Here is a 20,389-nt window from a genome sequence, read left to right on the forward strand (position 1 = left end):
TGGCTGCCATGGCTGGCAGTCATTCTTTTGGTCAGGATAGCTGTGAGTAATTTCTAAGGTGCCGGCATATATTCTGCTGCTGTACTACTTTTAAGAACTAAGCAGGTGTAAGTACCTGACAGCTTGGATCTTGACAAGTTAATTATTGGCAGATGTACACAGCCGTAGAATTAGCGGATGAAACTTCCGCTTGCAGTGACCCTGTAACACCCTGCTGTTTGTACAGTGTCGTTGGTGTGCACCTCTCCGCAGTGGTAGAAGCCGGGGGAATCGCTCGCATGTAAGCAAAGGCAGTGGGGCTGTGCCCATCCCAGGGAAAGCCGAACCTGCCTGGTAGCCTTGTTTAATAACAGGAGGTGATAAATGGGCCAGAACCAAAGGTTAAACCTCCACAAAGCAATGGTTATTTTCACTTGGCAACAGTAATTGTTGCCTTTTTACTCTGGATAATAAAACTGCACACACCCCTCCTCCCCTAGGTTTACGCTAATTTTGATCAGGGACGCTGAATGTTCTGGTAGTAGTGGCATTGGCATCTTTGGTGCAGGCCAGATCTCGGAGTCAGGAGATAAACCTTTCCTCGGGTCACATTCGTATTGCCTGCAGCGGGAGTTGCACTCAAGATCAGGTTTGACACTATGCATCATCTGATGTCTGTTTATGCATTATTTCTTTATCCACTTTATGCTAACCTCCCATCTCCTGTCTTCCCAGCTGCCAGGCTGCCTGCTGAAAACGCTCTTTAGAGATTGTGAGTATCCAAGCAGCCAGGCATCACTAATATATTTTAGAACACAGCACCGATGAACAGCGTTCCGGGCCTGTGGGGAAGGTTCAGGTGCTGCGTATGCCCTTAGGGAAAGGGGAGCGCGGCCGTGGCGAACGGGGGAGGCTTTGGAAAAGTTGGGGGGAGCCGAGCGGGGCGCGGGTGCTGTTCCCCCCGGCGCTCGGAGCCGCCCGGCCCCCTCGGCGGAGGGTGAAGCCCCCCCCCCAGCCCGGGCCGGCCGCCGTGCCCGCATGCCGCCGCGTCCCGCCCCGCCCAGCCCCGCCCTGCGGCGGGAAGGCGGAAGGGTTTCGGGGCGGCCCCGCTTGCCAGGGCAGCGCCCGGCGCCATGGCGCGGCGGCGCCGGCACCCCCGCTGCTGAGGGAGGCCCGCGCCGGGAGCCGCCATGGCCGGCGCCCTCCGGTGCGCCCTCTGCAGCTGCCTCCTGCTCTGCGGTGAGTCCGCCCGGGCCCGGCGGGGGGCGGTGGAGGGGCCCGGCCGGCCCCGGAGGGGGCTCGTCCTCCCGATCCCCGCCTTGCCGCAGGGGCGGGGGGACGGCGGCGGGGCCGGGGCCCGGGCCCTCGGGAGGGTGGCGGGAGCAAGGGTCGCGAGAGGCGGCCGGCTTCGTCCTCCGGGGCTGCGCTGCCCCGGCAGCCCGGGGGCCGCGAGGAGCTGGCGACCGGCGGCGGCTCCGCGGGAGGCGCCGCTGCCGTGACGAGCCGAGCGACACCGACAGCGAGCGAGCCGCCGGCCAGGTGTCCGCCGCGCCGTGAGGGGAGCGGGGAGAGGCCGGCGGCCGCCCGCCCTTCGCGCGGTCCTTGGCTGGGGGGACGGAGGGCTGCCGGGGCCCCGGCGGGATGCTCCGCTGGCGCTGGCGGGGGCCCAGCTCCCGGTGCCCACGCGTTTTTTTTTCCCCGAAGGCTGGATCTGTGCTGAGAAACTGGAACTTCCCTTTTCGGTTTTGGACACTCGTGCAAGTCCCAGTGGTGAAACGCGCCTGTGGGAGCGAAACCACGCTCTTCCAGGCACGGTAACCGTCAGCTGTGGGAGCGCGGGTGTAGCTGTGCGTCCAGAGCCCGGCACGAACTGGCCTTCTGTGGCAGAGCTCCTGCTGCTCCAGGCACGGCGAGAGCACTCGGAGAGCAGCCGCCAAACTGGCCTGGGCCCTACGTTTCCCAGAACAGGCCGTATCTAAGACTGTGATGTGAGCTGTGTATAAAGCTGTCATTTACAAAACCACAGAGGTATCTCCTCACCTCTTTGAGCCCGTAGTGCTGAATAAAAAACTTTACCTGGAGGCTTTTCAAGTAGAAAACGCTGTCAGGGAAGCGAGCCTTCAAAGGCATCGTGCTTTTTACTGGGAATTTACAAGCCCAGCTCAAATCTTTGGAGGGAGCTTCCTCAAAGCATGGGCAGCGCCCTAGAGAGGGTCCTTTGTAGCAAGGACCACATCGTGCGGGAGAGGGGAAATCAGATGCCTTGTACTAGCCAGATTTTTTTTCAGCTGTGGTGTTCACGCTGAGTCTTTTTTGCAGTCTGTGACCTGCACCCATCTTAGCGTTCTGCATGCCTGGGATTTTGCAGGTAGGAGAAGGTGTGGGAGCAGGAGGCCAGAGGTGCCTGCAAAGGGGCACAGCGTGTGCACAGGCAGAGATCTCTGAAGGCGAGTGCCCGAGGTGGGTACCGCTGAGGGCACGTACGTACAGGAACGTCATCTCTCAAGGAGGTCTTGGTGCAGAGGAGCAAGCAACTTCTGCTTTCATGATGTAAAGTGTGTTTGAGTTGATTTGTTGGGTGCGAGAGTAACACTGTGGGAATTGAGTCTGTGAAATGGTTTTTATTTAAGCAGGGTTTAGATTTAAAACTTGTCTGCTAAAGGTGGGTAACTGACATTCATTTCATGTATTTATGCTTCAACTATAGACATATAAAATAGGTTATTTATCTTGGAACGTATGTCATTAGGTTTTACTCCTGTGATATTTAAGCACTAATCCGGTCTGACAGGGTTTGTTTGCATTGGTCATTTGTGTTGCAACAATGGGCCAAAATCTTTTCTATTCTAGTTTCAATACCAACAATTACTTTCAAATAATTAAATCGTAATAGTAACGGGTTGTTCGTCGATACTACTTCAGGGTTTCCTTTATTCAGTTTCAATAAATCAAAATGATTGTGTTTTCGTCATTTGCGAAGAGTGCCAATTAATGATACGTTTGTCTGGATGGTATATGTAATAGCTCTCTTGCCTTCGAAGGTACTTCTTGTTTATCTCTGTTTTTCAAAAGGGTGGCTTAATAACAGAACAAGTACAGCATTTTAAATGGCAATGCTAATCCATGCAGTGGTGATATAAGCATGCTTAAGGCAGATTTTTTTTTTTTTAATTATTTCAGTCTTATACCCAGGTCTCTGTAGAAAGACTGTTCATGTTCCTCTTCAGGAAAAAAAACAACAACAAATCAATCCACACACCCATCTGATTTCCACAGTGCTACTGGAGCACTACTTAGAAACATTTGATTTTGACGATCCCAGTGAGAGTTCGTGCACGTAGCCTGCTGGGCCCTAAGTCTTAGGCAGTAACAAGTCAGTCATGCATAATAAATGATGATAGCATAAAGACTGTACTTACTGGAAATCATTGATGTTGGCTAATTTGGTTTTGTTGCATAAGCTCAGAAGGAACGATAGGCATCAGGATTTAAATTAATTGCATTAAAGTCTTTTTAAAAAAAGCATCCGAGGCAAGGAAGAGAAAGAAGGCTGTATTTAAGGTTTGGATGACTGAGAAGTCACTGGAGAAACACAGACTAAAATGTTTGTTTGTTTTTGGTTGCTCCACAGTATCTGGAATAGTGCCAAAACCCCAAAATGCAAGAATTATTTCAGTTAATCTTCGTAGCATTTTACAGTGGGATGCACCTAGGTTTCACAAAGGAAATATAAGTTACACTGTCCAATCTAAGAGGTAAGTCTGGGGGAGTTGTGCTTTCTTTAATTCACGTTTTACATCTGTGTGCATTTGTGATTTGTTTCCTTTTTTATAGGAAGATCAGTAGCTGTCCCTTTCTTTTAGCTTGTGAGAGCCTTATCTTCTGAGCTGAATAACAGGGCAGAGGCATTTTCTGCACATTTCACACCCAAGGCAGCTTGGTACCTACTGTTTTTGGAACCAGAAACACATTTTAACGTTGGCTGTTCTTATCTGTGTATGTTTTTTTTCTCTATCGTGTTGCTCTTGCCTGCGATTCAAGAGACACAGTCCTGCTGAGTGTTAGGACCTTACCGGAGCTTTCACTCCAGCAGCATTTTGTGCTCTGCCACCAATGCAGCCAGCTTGCCTGCCCCCTTTGTGGAAATGCCCAATGAACTGGAGGCTGGTGGCTCGGCCGTTCAGTGCCTTAAATTTAGGACACGTTTTCTGAGGTGTCCTTTTGTCGGTTTTGGTGGGTTGATTTAGCTTTGATTTGGTTTTGCCACTGTGTCCTTCCGAGTTGGTCCTTCCTGTTGGGAAAAGTGTCCTGTGCGGCTGTACTGAGGAAGGCGGCCATGTCCCCAGCCCAGCGGTGAGCTCCCTGCCTGCCTCCGTGCTTGACAAGGAAACCATGTGATGGGCCAGAGGTCTCGCCTTCCTGCGGAAGGTTGAATTCTTTGGCCAAGACAGGGTGGGATGTAAAGCGGAGATGATGGCACCCACAGGCAGGTGCCTGCTGAGGAGAAATCCCCAAACTGAGGGTACAGGCCATCTTAAGTCAAAAGAAGATTTTTCTGGGTTCTGGTAGCAATTACCTGTTGATCACTATGTTCCTAGGTGGGCTTTTGATGCAAAACAGAAAGAATATTTATTACACAGTTCCCAGTCAGTTCTCAGGCTCTGTTTTCTCTGGCTTTTCCTTATGTGTATATCTTAAAAGACACTTCTGAACAAAGTCCGAGTTAGACAGCGAAGCCGGGCATAGCGATATTGTCTTAATATTTGCAGACTTGTCTGATAAGTACTGTCTGTTGAATCAAGTTTTGTAACCACTGTCGAGAAAAGGGCATCTATTTACTGAATCATAATTTTAATGTCTAACTTGATCACGGATTTATAGATGCATATAAAATGTTTAATGTGTGTGTACATGCTAGGAATGATGTTTCTCATACACTGGATTTAATTTTTCTTGTTCATGAGTCACAATTGGTTGTATTAACAAAGAGATCTGCCACTTTTCCAGTTAATTGAGAGGAAAAACGTTTAGTCAGTTATAATTTACCCATCATACACATTTTGTTTCTCTTCCATACAGCATCAATTTCGCTGGAAACAGATACGAAAATGTGAGCACAAACTTGACACTCACGGAGTGTGATGTCTCTTCTCTGTCTGTGTATGGAGACTACATTTTACGGGTCAGAGCGGAGTCAGAAAATAACCATTCAGGCTGGGTGACCGTCGGATTTAAGCCAATGGATGACAGTAAGCCTTTTTCTAATCTTCCACAAAAAATACTGTCTGCTATTAATGCACCTTTACAATTTGGCTCTATAAGAAAAGCTATAGCATGCAGATCATTTTTAAATTTAATTACATTGAACTATAAAATCTTAGTTGTAACACTTTAGTTTTTTGAAGGCAGAAGTTGCTGTCGGAAAGCATAGGAGGTTCACTATTATAGTAGATGTTAGTATTGGTACTTGAAACAACTTTTGAGGAAGTTTAAAAAAATTTTTTTTTTCCTTTAAAATAAGGCTTTGTTTATATTTTTCAGCCAGGGAGAGCTTTTCTTCAAAGATTCAGACTTCCTGTATATCTAAATAAGTTCAGTTACTTTCTTCTTCGTTGCTATGTCAGGCAAAAAGCTTTCTTTTTATTTTTTTAGTTAAAAAAAATCACAACAAAAGATTAATTTTTAGTCAAGAAATCTTAATTGCACAATATTGCCATTCTCTTCGTGAAGCTTTACAGTCTTTTGTGAGAGATGATTTAGACATTGCCTTGCATCAGAGTGCACTACAGAGAGGTTAATCATGTTGCTGTCACCTGAGCTTGGGAATGAGGGAGTGGTTTTTACCAATGAGCATTCTTATGCCACTCATAAGCAAAAATGAAATTATTTTAGATTATGTAGTTAATGTTACCCAAGGCTTTTTTCTCCTCATAGCTGTTAATACAAAACCATGCAGGAAGCTTCTGCTACACCTCCTCTTCGAGAAAAACTTTTGAAAATCCTTTTCTTTCTTGTTCTGCCTTCATTTGCTTGAATTTCATCATTCTGTTCCTTGGAGTTCAGAGTGTAATTTTACAGTTTACAGCCTTGTTTTTCCAAATGCTTATATTGGTTATCTCTCTCCAAAAGCATAATGTTGATATAATTTAATCTGCCTAGAACAGAAGCACTGAAACATAGCACAGGGAAAAAAAAAACCCACAACATTGCAAGTTATAAATTACAGCCAAAATAAAGTGTAATACAAACAGTATGGATGGATTTTCAGAGCAGAGAGCAAGCGTGTAAATCATTAACAGAGTTGTAGTTTGACATATGTTTGAAAGAGCATGTGGCCTTCAGAGCAGGCTTTGGAAAGGCAGCTTATTCCTGAACTGAGAAAATCTGGATATAAAACTACCTGGAAAGAAAGACCTGGGAGTACTGGCCAACTGGCCAAATCTCTGAGGAGGACATGAGGACTTTCAATGTTGTCATAGCTGATCTGAGCAGGGCATAATGATAAAAATATCTGATATTCCTTTCTGTGCTATCATTTCTGCTAGTGCTTTTGTAAGAAATTCCACACTGTATTGTAGGAATAGCCTAGGAAAACCAGAGTAACCAAGACCCTCCTCACATTATTTTTTGCAAGTGTAACAACATATTCATGAGCATTACATGAAAACATGGTCCAGCAAGTAGATTTTTAAATTTAGTTTTAATTAAAGAAACAGCTATTTCTAGAGGAATGCAAAATTGTTAGTATATTGAGCTCTTCCTTTCTCAGACACTTGATAGTTTGGCTGTAGCCAGGCAGAACTTTAGTTGAGGCAGCCAAGGCAGAGTTGTTTGTTGGAACAGGAGACTTTAATGGAGAGCTCGTTGCAGACACAACGTAGTTGATAAGTAAGCTACTCATGAGTCAATTTAGATAGTGGCACAAAAATGTAATAAGGACAAGCCATTTTCAAAATACAAGAATATAATATTTGGTCCAAGGAGCTCAATCTTTAAGACATGCAGAAATAATTCAAATGTTTCAGTTTTTCAAAGCGATCACAATGAAAGAAACATTCAAACACTTCACTAGAGGGTCTCCTTGGAAAAGACAGATGTTGCAACAGCTTGGCCCAGAAAGAGAAGTGAGTAATAACCTATAGAAATAGTCCTTCCTCCCCCAGGAGTCACCACAGCTGGCAAAACAGAACAGAGTTAATTTAGTGTATGGGAAATGCAGTCTGCAAAAATATCTGTTATTTAACTGCAAAAATAAATCGCTTTCAAGACCAGTACTATAAGGAAAGGATTTATTTACGCCTGACCCATGAAAGGAAATTACTTTCTTCTAATAGATAGAATTATTTAAAGCGCGAATTGTCATAGGTTGTGTAAAACTGTCAAATTGAAAACAATGAGAAACTGAATTCCCTTCTTTCTTCTCTTCCACCATTCTAATATATAGCAGTCATTGGGCCACCTGATATAAAAGTGAAGTCTGAGTCTGGGTCCCTGCACGTGGATTTCATAGGCCCTTTTGCTGAAGGTGAACATGACAAGTGGTCTCTAAAGCAGTATTATGGCTCATGGAATTACAGAATACTGTACTGGAAGAAAGGCAGCAGTACAGAGGTAACTTCTGCTTCCTGCATGTTGTGACTCCGTGACTTTGACTTGGTAAAATACCATACTGATGAAGTTCTGAAAGCTGACAGTACTGAAGTAAAAATGTATCTCTACTAATTACAGTGTAATAAAGTCTAGTCACTACAACTGGTATTCAGAGCAAATGGCAGACAGATGTGTAAAAACAGCAGCATGGATATAATTTGCTCTTTCCGTAATTAGAAATAACTGCTGCATTATGAGTTTATTCCCTCAGTTTAGTGATGATTTGTGATGCAGTCTGCCCAACCAAATCTCTGTATTTCACCCACACAAGCAAGGGGAAACTTAGAAGCTGTAACATCAGCAGTATCTGTGATCACGGTGATAAGCTGACAGATTCAAATCTCATGTCACTCAAGTATTTGTGCCCTTCGTGGGACTCTGGGCTTTGAATACCACCGTGCCTGGGGCCTTATATTAGCTGTGGTCACCTTCACCTCTTCAGTTTCTGTCAGTTGTAATTCTCTGTCTTCCTCTCATGGACAGCCTCTTCCACAGACAGATCTGTTACTCAGCTCAAAAGGCTTCTCCATACGAAATGCATGGAGAAAGATCATAAATAATATATTAATTATAGGGTCATGAGTTCCATTACAGGAAAAAAGGAAGCCCTTTACTGGAAGGTATCAGTCACAGTATAATTAGTGCTTTGTACATCAGTACAATTTTCATATAATAGGACTCCACTACATATAATTCTGATTCGTATTTGTTACCCTGCAAAATTCTTTGGCATTCAATTCCAGAAAATGAGGGGTCATCATTTCCCAAAAAACAGACTGGTTTTCAATTCCCAAACTACAAGAAATTAAGGTATTTCTATTAGAAATAGTGCGGCCAGCAGGACTAGGGAAGTGATCGTGCCCCTGTACTCGGCACTGGTGAGGCCGCACCTCGAATACTGTGTTCAGTTTTAGGTCCCTCACTACAAGAAAGACATCGAGGTGCTGGAGCGTGTCCAGAGAAGGGCAATGAAGCTGGTGAAGGGTCTAGAGCACAAGCCTTGTGAGGAGCGGCTGAGGGAACTGGGGTTGTTTAGCCTGGAGAAAAGGAGGCTGAGGGGAGACCTTATCGCTCTCTACAGCTCCCTGAAAGGAGGTTGTAGCAAGGTGGGGGTCAGTCTCTTCTTCCAAGTAACTGTAACTAGTGATAGGATGAGAAGAAATGGCCTCAAGTTGCACCAGGGGAGGTTTAGATTGGATATGAGGAAAAAATTTTTCACCGAAAGGGTTGTCAAGCACTGGAACAGGCTGCCCAGGGAAGCTGTTGAGTCACCATCCCTGGAGGTATTTAACTGCGCTTAGGGACATGGTTTAGTGGTGGACTTGGCAGTGCTAGGTTAACGGTTGGACTTGATGATCTTAAAGGTCTTTTCCAACCTAAATGATTCTATGATTCTATAAATTTGCATAGGGATCAAAGAAGCAAAAGGCATAGACTATGTAACTTCATAGTTTTTTTTATGAAGTGGATGCTTGCTCTAAATGTTGAAAACTAGCTATAGAGTCTTCTCACCCCTGAGAAAGAATCTGTTACTACGTAATGGGGCATGTTGTAGGGATTCCTATACTCTGCAGGAACTGTATAGTTACAGGGACATAACCAATCATGCTTCTAAAACAGCAAGTTGCATCTGCTGTCAGTCACCTAACAGCTTCCACAAGCCTTTTTCTTTCTCTGTCTTTTACTTACTTTTGTCTAGATCATCCATCCTACTTGCTTCATCTCAAATTAAATTATGTTTGTCTGTGACAGCACTCTTAGTTGATCTCATTTGGTTAGGCAATTGTTTCTCTCTGCTACCAGATCTCATTTATTGTGTCTCTGTAGGCCTCTTTAGCTTGAAACTTCATTAATGCTGCTAGAAGCAGCCAGAAAGCCAGTGGCATGAGTGGTCTCACTCTCTAACCACAGGTGAAATCAATGTAGAGTTAGTTATCAGTTATGTGACATAGGCAGGGCATTTCATTCTGCCTTTAAAAGCCTTATTCACATTGCAGCTGTAACTGCTAGGATTTGTCCTACTAAATGTAATTTTAATTACTTGGCTAGTCCATTCACTGGACTCGTGCTTTTCAAATTTTTTGTATTCTTCTCTGTTATTAGGTAACTCACTTAGATACTAAACATAACTCTGAAATATTATCCAAGTTGGAGCCGTGGACAATATATTGTATTCAAGTGCAAGCAGTTATCCCTGAGTGGAACAAAGCAGGGCAACTGAGCGGAGAGCTTTGCGAGCAGACAACCCACAACGGTAATACCTGGTGCATCACAATGGGACGTGCGCTGTAGGGAACTAGGAAATGTGCAAAGCCATTCAAATTGAAAATCGGTGTAACGTGTAAACCTTCCAAAGATGGATGTGTTTGTTACTTTAGTATTGTTTGGTGGTTAATATGTGTGCGCACCTTTGGAGCAAAGGAGTTGGAAACGAAGTGAAAACTACAAGCAATATAGCACCAGTGGCATGATGCTGCAGAGGCCTGAAAATCAGAGTTAAACAGAGCATAGGCTCTTCACTGATCACACTGTGTGCCTGAATTTCTTTTACCATTAGCTGTATTCATCATCCTATGAAAGCCTTATATCTGTAACTGAGAAAGGAATTGGACCCTCTGTTGCAGTCTGCTTCATCTGTGGCGATATTGCTTGTCATGAAGCTAGGCCATGATGCTCTTTCTCTGTGACACACAGCAATTATTAATCAATAATACAAACAATTATTTTGTCTCAATGTTTTCCTTTTCATTTTGAAGGCAGTTAAGTACCAAAAGTGCTTTCCTTTCCAACCATGCCACCTTAGCTGCTGTTGTGGAGTCCAGCAATAAGCACGACATGGTCTGACCCTGTTGTCTTAGCAGGGAGCTTTATGTCCCTAGTTAAAAGAAAGGATAGAGTCCTAGATACTGTCTTTTGCATGGGCATAATGTGTATTTTAAGTAACTTACCCCCTTGGATAACTTGTGGAAAATCAGACACACAAGTTGATGAGGAAGCCATCTGGGGGAAGCCTGGGGAAGCTACTGGGCTAACCTGTTTCTCACATGTTTTTCCTCGTAAAATGTTTCCTCATATATTTTTCCCACATGTATATTATCTGCATGCACTGCAGTTGAATTGCAGGTGGGTTTTGGTGGTGGTGTTGCTTGTTAGTTCATGGCTAGAACAGTGCTTAGCAAGCGTAGGTTGGTTTAAAACATTTATACAGTGATGTATGGATACATCTTCATTCCCATTTCCTGTTGTGAAATTCCTGTGCACAACATAATTTTTTTTAAAGACTCAGTAGTTCAGACTTTTATGGACTTTTGTCCCCTGCTGTCTTTACTTTGCTGCCATTTTTACAGATTTCTTTAAGAGAAGAGTGGAAGCCTATACTCTGGTAGTGCTATGTGTCAATTCCTACACTCCTGAAACACCAAAGAGTGTACAGTAGCTTTTTACATGGTATCACCTTGTGGATGGTTCTGTTGGTCTTTTTTCCTTTAATCATTTGCCTAGTATTGCATGTAGAGTCACCAGTATGTGTAACTGTATATGTCTAAATATGATGGCTTGTAAGCTTACTGTATCGAGAACTTCCTCAGCATATTCAGACTAAAAATTTAAGAGCTAAGAGGTATTTTGCACCTGGAAACAAAGACTTATGTTTGCAGTTACAATTTTGTAATCGTTTGTTGGGGGTTTTTAAAATTCCATAGAGAAAGTGATAAGTTGAAAATAATATGTTCAGAAATTAATAATCACAGTTTAATTTTTTTTTTTTCTTGTCTCTTGCAGGTGTAACTCCTGTGTGGATAATTGTGACTGTTCTTATAGGCTCAACATTAGTTGTTGTAATATCCGTTCCTGTTTGTTTCTTTTCCTTTTTGTATCTATATCGACTCACCAAACATGTTTTCTGCCCTTCATATATTTTCCCACAGCACTTGAAAGAGGTTTGTTTTCTACCTAACACAATTAAAATCAGCCTTTTCAGCAGAACCACCTGCCTTTGAAAGGCTCTCTGTGCCAAAACCTTTAGAGCTTCTTTTATTTTGCCTTCTTTCATTTGTACCCATTTGTTAGCCATCTGTAAAGCACAGACTATTCTGAGGGGGTTTTAGACGATAAGGAGCAATGCTGGTTATCTGTTGTTAGACAGTTGTTGTGTATGGTAAAACTTGCCCTTCTGCCAAACATAAAAAGCCATTCACGTAAGCGTAAATTATGAAGTTGTGAACTTTGGAAAAGGCTGACAAAGGAAGGTACTTTTCAGTGTGAGAAAGGGAGCGGAAGTTAGTTAATTTAATATATAAACTCTGGCATTATAAGGTCATAAATTTTGTATGAGTGTTACCTCAGTTTTTTCGTCATGTTCTGTGGCACTGTGTGGACGTAAGTAAGAAGCAGTGAAATTAGAATTCCTTTTGAAGTATGCTGATGTATAATAAACTCTAAAATACTGTAATTCTGGATTATTCTGCATGGAATGGTCCCAAATATTTAAAAGCTGAACAACTTAAAAACTTGTCATAGACTTTTAATCCTAAAGCAACTTCCTAATTTGTAATAGGAAGCTTTATATGGCTTAGAAACAGGATGTTTTCTTTCATTTTAAAGTGAGAGAATAACAGGTGTTAACCTGCAGTTCCTCTTTTGAGCTAGTGAACAACTGAGCTATCTTCTCCACTCTCTCATTTCAGACGCACATTTGTTCTGAAACAATGTTCTCTTGCAAATATAATAATGAGTTTTAACTTAAGCAAAGAATGTAGTGAAATCTGAAAATTCAAGATGGAATGAGAGCAATGAATGTTAGCCATTACTGTTTGGGAATACCACTGACCCTGTTACCCATATAGCAACTTAAAAAGGCTGTATCAGAATCTCCTCGAAGAAACAAGGCTATACAGTGTTACGTACACTAAAGTTAGCAACCTATACTCTTCTGAGTTTCTCTGGGTCTTTCATTTTGACTCGGTTAGAGTTCAGCAGACTAAGGCTTTGCAGCTGACTTAGCAATCACCTTGTGCTTTAAGCTGAGCACATTGCTCGGCACACAGTAGTTTGCAGAACCTGGAGCTCAGCTGTTGGGAAGGTAGCGTTGCTCTGATCAATACAGGATATGGTCAAATTTCGTTTTGCTCACAGGTTTCTCGCAAGAAAGGGAGAATTTTCATTTTGTGCTAGTGGGTTATAGCAGTTAATCACAGTAATCAACTGTCAGTCATGCTTACCTAAAATGACATTTATCAAAGGCAGTGGTTTCACTACATGAGCATTTGAGATTGCAGGTTAACTGACAGAACATTTCAAATTACAGTTTGCTATAAAAAGGTCTAATAGTAATAATATTAGTATTTATCTTTGTAATTACAGTGAACAGGACTCCTGACAGAGCAGCTTGTTTCTTACGTAAATTGCGCTAAAGTAATAGACAGGGGTCAGGTCACAAGAACAAAACGCAGTTGTACTCCTCCAGCCACTACCAATAAAATGAACTGCCACTTCAGCTGCCAAAATGAGTGGTTGACATGTTATTACTGTGTTGAGTAGGTGTGCTGTTCTTGTGTTGACATTCGAAATACAGTCATGACATCCTGCGAAGTCCATGTTGATTCTTGAGGCCGGTTCCATCTTATCAACAGAACAGGGAGTGGGAGGAAGTTGTGATATTTCGGTACTAAAATTAAGTCATCTTTCTCACTGAATTGCATAGCCCTGCAAATCTCCCTCCCTCTCCTTTACTTGACTAAATGGTTATGGTTTATGTTGACATTTAAAGCATCACTATTTGATGTCTGAGCAGACAGCTCTCCGAGATGGCAGGAACAATTCACATCTTTTGGAGCTGTTTGACAAATCTCTCTGCAAACTCCTTCACCTACAGTCAAGTCACTGTTTTTAGTTTTTGTTTCCCAAGTTTCCAAACTTTTTAAGAAAGTTTATATTCCAAAGAAGTCACTAATCCCTGGGGTATCTTCTTGCAAATAAAGGCACTTCCGACTTGTTTCCAAGCCTTGCACAGGATGTTAAAGTGACGTATTACATTGTTGCCACTCTGGGACTTCTAAGGATTGAGAAAGCCAGTTGATGTGTGGGAAACAATATAAAATATATTTCTAAGCAAACAAGATGGTATGGCTGGTGCAGCCTAATTCTCATTTCCTCTTTCCTTCACAGTTTTTGAGCAAGCCTCCCAGTGGTTCACAGTTTTTTTCTCCACTCCCACAAGAAGAGCATCTTTTTTATGACAAGCTAACTGTCATTTCAGAAGAATCCAAAAATCAAAGCGCTGAGACAGGGGATGAGGCCAACAAGACAACAGAGCACCTTCAGGACTCTGAACAAGAAAATTCTGATTCAAGAATAGTACCAGCTTCAGAAAAGGCCTAAATGCACTCCTTCACTCTGACCAAAAGAAAAGCAAATGGGCTGTTGAGTTTATCTTCTTATTGCTGCATTGTTAAGACAGTAAAAATTCATATATGAAGATGTGTACACAGACTTTTGACAGAATCATTATTTTTTTAAATTACAAGAAACTTGACTATAAATGAGGAATTAAATGACACATAATTTTTGCCACTGTTTGTAGTGGCTCACTGTTAAGTTGTAGCAATACCTAGGACTGTATTATGACATTAATTTAAAAAGCAAACATGAGATATATATATATATATAAAAAATACTAGTTAATTTAACTTTGATGAACTATTTATTGCAAAAGCTAATCAGAATGGCATATTGTATAAGGTTTGTAAAAGAAAATCATATTTTGTAAAGAAAGACCTGATCTGACTTTTTTTTTTTTTAACGAGTGTGTATTTCTTAAGGATATCCCTAGTGGCATAATCTATTGATTATTTTTTTATCTGATGCAAAATTGTAAAGTTACTAGGATGCTATGAACTTGGTATGAATAAACCAAACACAAATATTCAGTGTGTTTTGCATTGCAAGGTGTTACTCGTGCTTCATCGCTAAGGGTAATGGCAACGTACCAGCGCACTGCCAGATACCCATCTATGTTCAGGCATTGCTCAGTCCCCTGAGCCTCTGCCCTGCAGTTTCTATGGCTAATTAAATTTTGCCCTGAAATGTCCCCTGAAGTCTGTGGAAAACTTCGCAGCTATAGTGGGAGTTAAAAGGTAGGTTCATTTTATTTATCTACTGATACATATTCTTAATTCAAAAAAAGTAGATCCAGGTTGGTGTGACTCCCATGCTACCTAATACAATCTCACCTGCACAGCACTGTTCATGCTTATGAAGGTTATGTCCACACCAACATCGGGGCATAAAGTGTGACCTTTGCACTGTGTGCTAATTTTGGGAGTAACGCAAAATGTTTTGTGTGTATTATTACATCAAAATGAGAGTGAAAAATTAAATTCTGTCAGCAAAAGTAACTTGCCATGAATGAAGTTGTGTGTAAATCATAACTTGATGTGGGAATTGCTACATTTTTGGCTATGGTTTTGAGGTTTGTTAATTAATGTGTAAATATTCACTTCTTGGGAACTGTTGCAGGAAGAAAACATAAGGAGAACAGGCATTGATTCTTTGTACCACCCAGCTATATGTAATCTGCACGTGTTTTTTCTGTACTTTTTAATTTTCATCATATTTTGGTTTAATGTAGAATATGGAAAAAATGGGGAAGCATTTTCATTTTGTTTTTTTAAAGGCATTTTGTTTCACTGGTGCTTTTCTTCACCTCTCACCAAAGCTGCTCTGTGAGTGCTGATCCTAATGAAGGCCAATGTCCTGTGTCTGGTACAGCTCTCTACTCTAAAAATTCAGCTCCCTCTGTGTTCCCTATCCCTCCTTCCACAATAGCAGCAGCTTCTGTATATTCTTTTTTTTTTCTTTCTTTTTTTGGCTTTCAGAAAGGCAAAACACACATAGCATAGCTCATATGACCAATGCATGTGCTAGTTGGCTGGCCAGCTGCTGTCAGAAGAGAAGAGGGTTGAGATTTCACTGCCTTTTCCTCATTCTTTTAGTAGAGCTGCTTTCGTCTATCTGGCAGCTGATTGTCATGGAAAAGCAGGAAGTTACTGTCTATCAAACATGGCTGAAATCAATCGCCTGGTTCAAAGGTTATGATAAGGGCACAGATAAGGCAGTCCCATGTGTTGTGCCACTTCATTACATTGGTAAAGCAGGTTGAGGGAGGAAAAAAAAATAATCTGGGCTATTCAGAGATACGGTCTTTTTAGACTAAAGCAGGAAGAATGTGTGCGAGAACATAGTCTCTGAAATTTTAAGAGGTTGGCTTCCCCATTTAAAAATAGGAAGCGTTTCCCCTCATGTCTTTGCCAATACCAATTGTACTATCACATGAGAGGAGAGAGAAAGACTCTGTTCTCAGAATACTGCTTCCTCTTTCAACACATCCATATAGGTGGGGAAAGGAAGGATTTGTCCTGACCGCTTTGTTTGTTTAACTTTTCTTTGGTATGGAACATGGTGTCTTTAAAGAAACAGCTGTTTTAAGGTCATGGGAGCCCATCTTTATCCTACTGTCTATATCATCGTCAAAAAGCCTTTATATAGTGAATCCCAAAATGAAAAATCTATTAAGATTCCAGCTGCACCATGACTAGCGTGAAATAGGAATGAATTCCCCAACTCTCTATCTCAATAGGTCACCGAAGTTTCCAGAAAATCCAGACTTGTACGATCCTAGCAAAGGTTCAACCCTCAATCATACCATGCTCCAGTTGTCTGAGGACATCAAGCTGACACAGCCATTAGACTAAACCATTGCTAGTGTTATTCTAGTGCAGATAACTTGGTAAACCAAGGAGATTATATGCCACACAGAACAGAACTGAAGGCTCTAATGCAGAAGATATTTAATAAAGATCATCCTGAAAGGGCAGAGAGACATTCTGTGAAATCCTGATTCCATTATCTGGTGCCAGAAGTCTTATTTCATGTAGAGCTAACCTTGTAGTCAGGGCATCCTCTAACACTGGTGTCTGCTTGCTTGTCTACTCTCCCTTCCAGTCATATGAGCATCCAGCATGTGCATTTGTGCAGTATAGCAAAGCATCGTTTGTATCCCTGTTTATAGAGGAATTCAAAAGTAATGTTAAATAATGACGTGACCTTGTGAAGGCCTGTGATTAATGCTTCATTGCTGACTTCTCACCTCACGTTAAATCGCTTAGCTGCATTGTCCTTATAATTCCCTCGGCTCTTGTATGAGGATTACGGTATGCAGATACTGCAGCGATGGGAGAGACAGAAGCCCCCTAAGTAAGCAGACGGACATCGTGTGTGTAATGACAGGGCAAGCAGGAGAGGGGTAAGGCCTGTAGCTAACGTGTACAGCACCTGAGAAATCTCAGCAAGGCTGTTCGAGGCACCGTGAGGAGGACAGGGGAAGCTGTATGTTCAATGACTGTTAGAAGACAGATTTAGCTTGCTGAACCAGGCAAGGCATTTCTTGGACGACTCCTCTTTTCTTTGCTAAATTTCACTCTTCTGACCTCAGAAGGTGGTTTATGACTAAAAAGATGGTGATAAGTTGTACTTCAGAGTTCCTACATGTGGTGCTCATCGAGACCTGACTTGCAGTAGATGTGGAGCGTGTTCACCTCCAGGCATGATCCACAGCAGTTGAAGGAACCTGCCACAGACAAGCAAGGTTCTTCCTCCATGCACAGAAGGACCTTTATGTAAAATTTCTGGCACGTGATACAAAGCGCAAATACAGAGCAGTGCAACAAGGATAGGAAGAATTCACAGCACTATGAAAAGGGAAAGCCCAGCTCATTTTTCATTTCTGACTTCTCACCTCTAATAATACCTCATTTCGTATTAACCTGACTAAAACCCAGCTAAGCCATTAATGTCTACAGCTTTTACTCACACGTCGTTAAGCAGCTCTTCCTGGGGATTTCGGGGTTTTCCAGTGTTTTGTTATTTAATGGGCTACAACCCAGTAAATCAATTACAGTTAGATAAAAGGGCAAAGTGACAAGGGGTGATGTATTGAGAAACTCCAATTCTAGCCCCACAAAGCCAATCCCTCAGGGTCTCCCAAGACAGTAACTCCCTCAGATGGCAACTGCCTGGGATCCTTCTCTGGAAGAGCATCTCTTTCCTTGATGACTACAAAAAAAACCCTAGGCTACTTTTTCTTCTTAGGCGAGGTTAGTCCATACACAAATACCTCTCGGACATCTTGTATTCCTTCTTTCTGCTCTGCAGGGAAGTCGGGAATCTAGTTGTGACTGGCACTGAGGCCAGGCATGGCTAAGGTCAGGTATCGCAGTGCCACTTGAGAGGAATTAAAGCTGGCTTTTACTTTTAAAGGTCAGCCTTTCCTAAGAGCTCCTAAAAGCAGTCCAGATTTTTTTTTCTTCAGACTGACCTGCAGTTTGGTTTGCTTCAGAAGTCTTCCTGTTCCAAACTGAGTCCTCACAGGAAAGCATTTGTAGGTGAGAGCCCTCTTTGTCAGCCACAAAAGCCACGGCTTCACTGGGATGTGTAAAATGAGCCAACAGGCCTGGGGACAAGGTGCAGCCTCTGGCTGTACCTAAATGGGCTGCATGGCCCCACAGGTACCCCAGGTAGTACATGGCACCTAGTGCCTCTTCAGAGAAGCAATAATTTAGGGAAGAGTTGAACTTGAGCTAAGCTTGTGGACAGTATGATGAAAATGAATCAATAAAACAGGTGAATTATGATTATGCAGTTATAATTTAAACTGCAAAGTACAGAAGTATGCTGCTAACTGGCACAGCGTGCCAGGGGTTTTGGCAAAGTGATGAGTAAAACAGACTACTTCGAAGACGTGGGAGTTATTGGAAAAATATTTTAGACATGAAATGCAAAGCAGAGCAGGATGATTAAGGAATGGAGAAGTGGGGAAAACTGAGGGAGAGCAGTCTAGGCTTGTGGTGAACAAAACAGATCATAGAAGAGGGCAATAAGGTAAGACAGTAAGAGAAGGAACAGGAGTTTAGCGCAGGTTCCGGTCAAGGGAGCAGAGTGAGCATTTCAGGGAGAAAGGGAACACGGGAGCCCATGGCCAACCAAGGGACTAGGGATGTGATCACCCACCAGCTCCACATTTTTCTTTTACCTCTCCATATTGGTAACTTCACTGTCTTCCCTCCCCACAAGGCCCGGGAGGCATCAGGGAAGGTTGGCTGGCTGCAGAGCACAAATCCGCATCTGCTGGCTGCCCGGCCAGAAAGAGTCCCGCTGAACAGCATAGCCAGAAAGGCTTTCAGAAACTTTAACTCTACATCCATGACAAGCTATAGAAAAAGCTTTTAAATAGATTCTTAACCAGAAATCCAGCATAAGAATTTGTGATAGTTACCCATTTTTTTTCTGAGGCAGGTTGAGAAACAACCATTATTACTTGGCAAAATGTAATTTTCTAGTAATCATCAGTTATTGAATAAGTGGTATGGAGTGTCTGTGCAAATCAAGGCTCCTTCCCTTGATATTGCACTGTCGTGAAAAAGAAAGTTGAAAATAGCTGTTTTACGGAAAGAACTTTGAATAATCAAAAGGCTTAGCTGACCGTCTGCATGCAATATACTGGCAATTGCTCATTTGCACTTCCTAATAGAGAGTCCTTTCTTATTTCTTCCTTACAAATTGGATTTCCTTAAGTTAATTTTGCATGCTTTCAAGCAATTACTGTAAAAGACTGAAGGCATGGAATGATGATATCAAAAAGACAAATGAGAAACCACTGGGGAAATCTTACAGAGGAAATCCAGGCTCCAGCAGCACTGATGTGCATTCACTCATGCTAGGATTTCACGCTGGAGAAAGCACCAGACCAAAGAATCTGTTTAATAACTTTCAGTTCCTCCATTTTCCCATCAACCCTGACATTGTGTCACTCAAATATTGTCTCTCATTTCTGCTGCCTTCTCTCGGCTCCCGTTGTTTACATTACACTTTTTAAAACTAGATTGCAAGGTCCTCAGAGCAAGGACTTTCTTTTGCAATCTATGTGAGTAACGTAGTTACAAAGACGATGTAAATCACAACTGGAGCTTTGCACATGGGTTAGATTTTCAGACATGCTGATGTAACAGTACAACCAGGCTCTGAAACTCACCCTAACCAAACACAACTTGCTGATCATTATGAAATATTATCTATGAAGACGAAAGTTGCAGATGTATTATAGTTAGGCATTTTGAAGATACTAGAAGGTCTCCACAGGCTGTAAAAAGACAGGTTGACAGCAGGCTTTCCACATCCTTTCAGCCTGGTTGATGCAAATTATGACACCTCTGCCCTTCAAAACCTAATGCACTGTTCTGACCAGGTGCCTGTGTTTTATTTACCTGAGTCTTCTTATGTGCTGAAAATATTCAGCTGTCTCATGGCTAAAAACATTTGATACACAGAATTATATCTGTCCAAAACCCAACTTTGTCTCTGTATATCTTAGGGTGGAGGGTCAAAAGAAAAGGGCAAGAGCTGAACCTAAGGGTCTTTGTAGAACTTCATGACCGTGAGAATAAAATTCTAATATCCAAAGGGAAATATCCTTTGAAATACACTTAATAATAAAGTCCTGCAGTATAATGCTACCACCTTTATCGTTCCAGCTCTGAGCCTGACCTTGCTCATTGTATCCTGCTCCTTTCCAAAAAATGATAAACTGGTGCCTGTGGTGCAGTATGTCCAGAATACAGCAAAGGCAAGACCAGAAGGGTGCACAGAGCAGGCAAATGGTGTGTCATCTCGGCACCAGCATGGGAGCAGCTGTGAGAAACAAACAGCT

General features: G+C 42.4%; 1 protein-coding gene across 4 annotated transcripts; it reads left to right on the forward strand.

The window, feature by feature from the left end:
- The first annotated feature begins 244 nt into the window (after positions 1–244).
- IL10RB (interleukin 10 receptor subunit beta) lies at positions 245–15,146 on the forward strand. Of its 4 annotated transcripts, XM_072845538.1 has the most exons (8): positions 1,067–1,218; positions 1,684–1,788; positions 3,611–3,734; positions 5,059–5,228; positions 7,424–7,590; positions 9,733–9,883; positions 11,410–11,567; positions 13,795–15,118. In XM_072845538.1, exons 1-8 carry the CDS (start codon positions 1,170–1,172, stop codon positions 14,005–14,007), a joined length of 1,137 nt encoding a protein of 378 aa, XP_072701639.1. In that variant the 5' UTR covers positions 1,067–1,169; the 3' UTR covers positions 14,008–15,118. The 4 variants fall into 4 exon arrangements, with proteins under 4 accessions (XP_072701649.1, XP_072701629.1, XP_072701658.1 ...); XM_072845548.1 differs by lacking the exons at positions 1,067–1,218; positions 1,684–1,788 and adding an exon at positions 245–751 and having other exon boundaries at positions 13,795–15,111; XM_072845557.1 differs by lacking the exon at positions 1,684–1,788 and having other exon boundaries at positions 1,060–1,218; positions 13,795–15,103.
- The last annotated feature ends 5,243 nt before the right edge of the window (positions 15,147–20,389 follow it).

Source organism: Ciconia boyciana, chromosome 1, assembly GCF_034638445.1.
Source record: "Ciconia boyciana chromosome 1, ASM3463844v1, whole genome shotgun sequence".
NCBI classification, from domain to species: Eukaryota; Metazoa; Chordata; class Aves; order Ciconiiformes; family Ciconiidae; genus Ciconia; species Ciconia boyciana.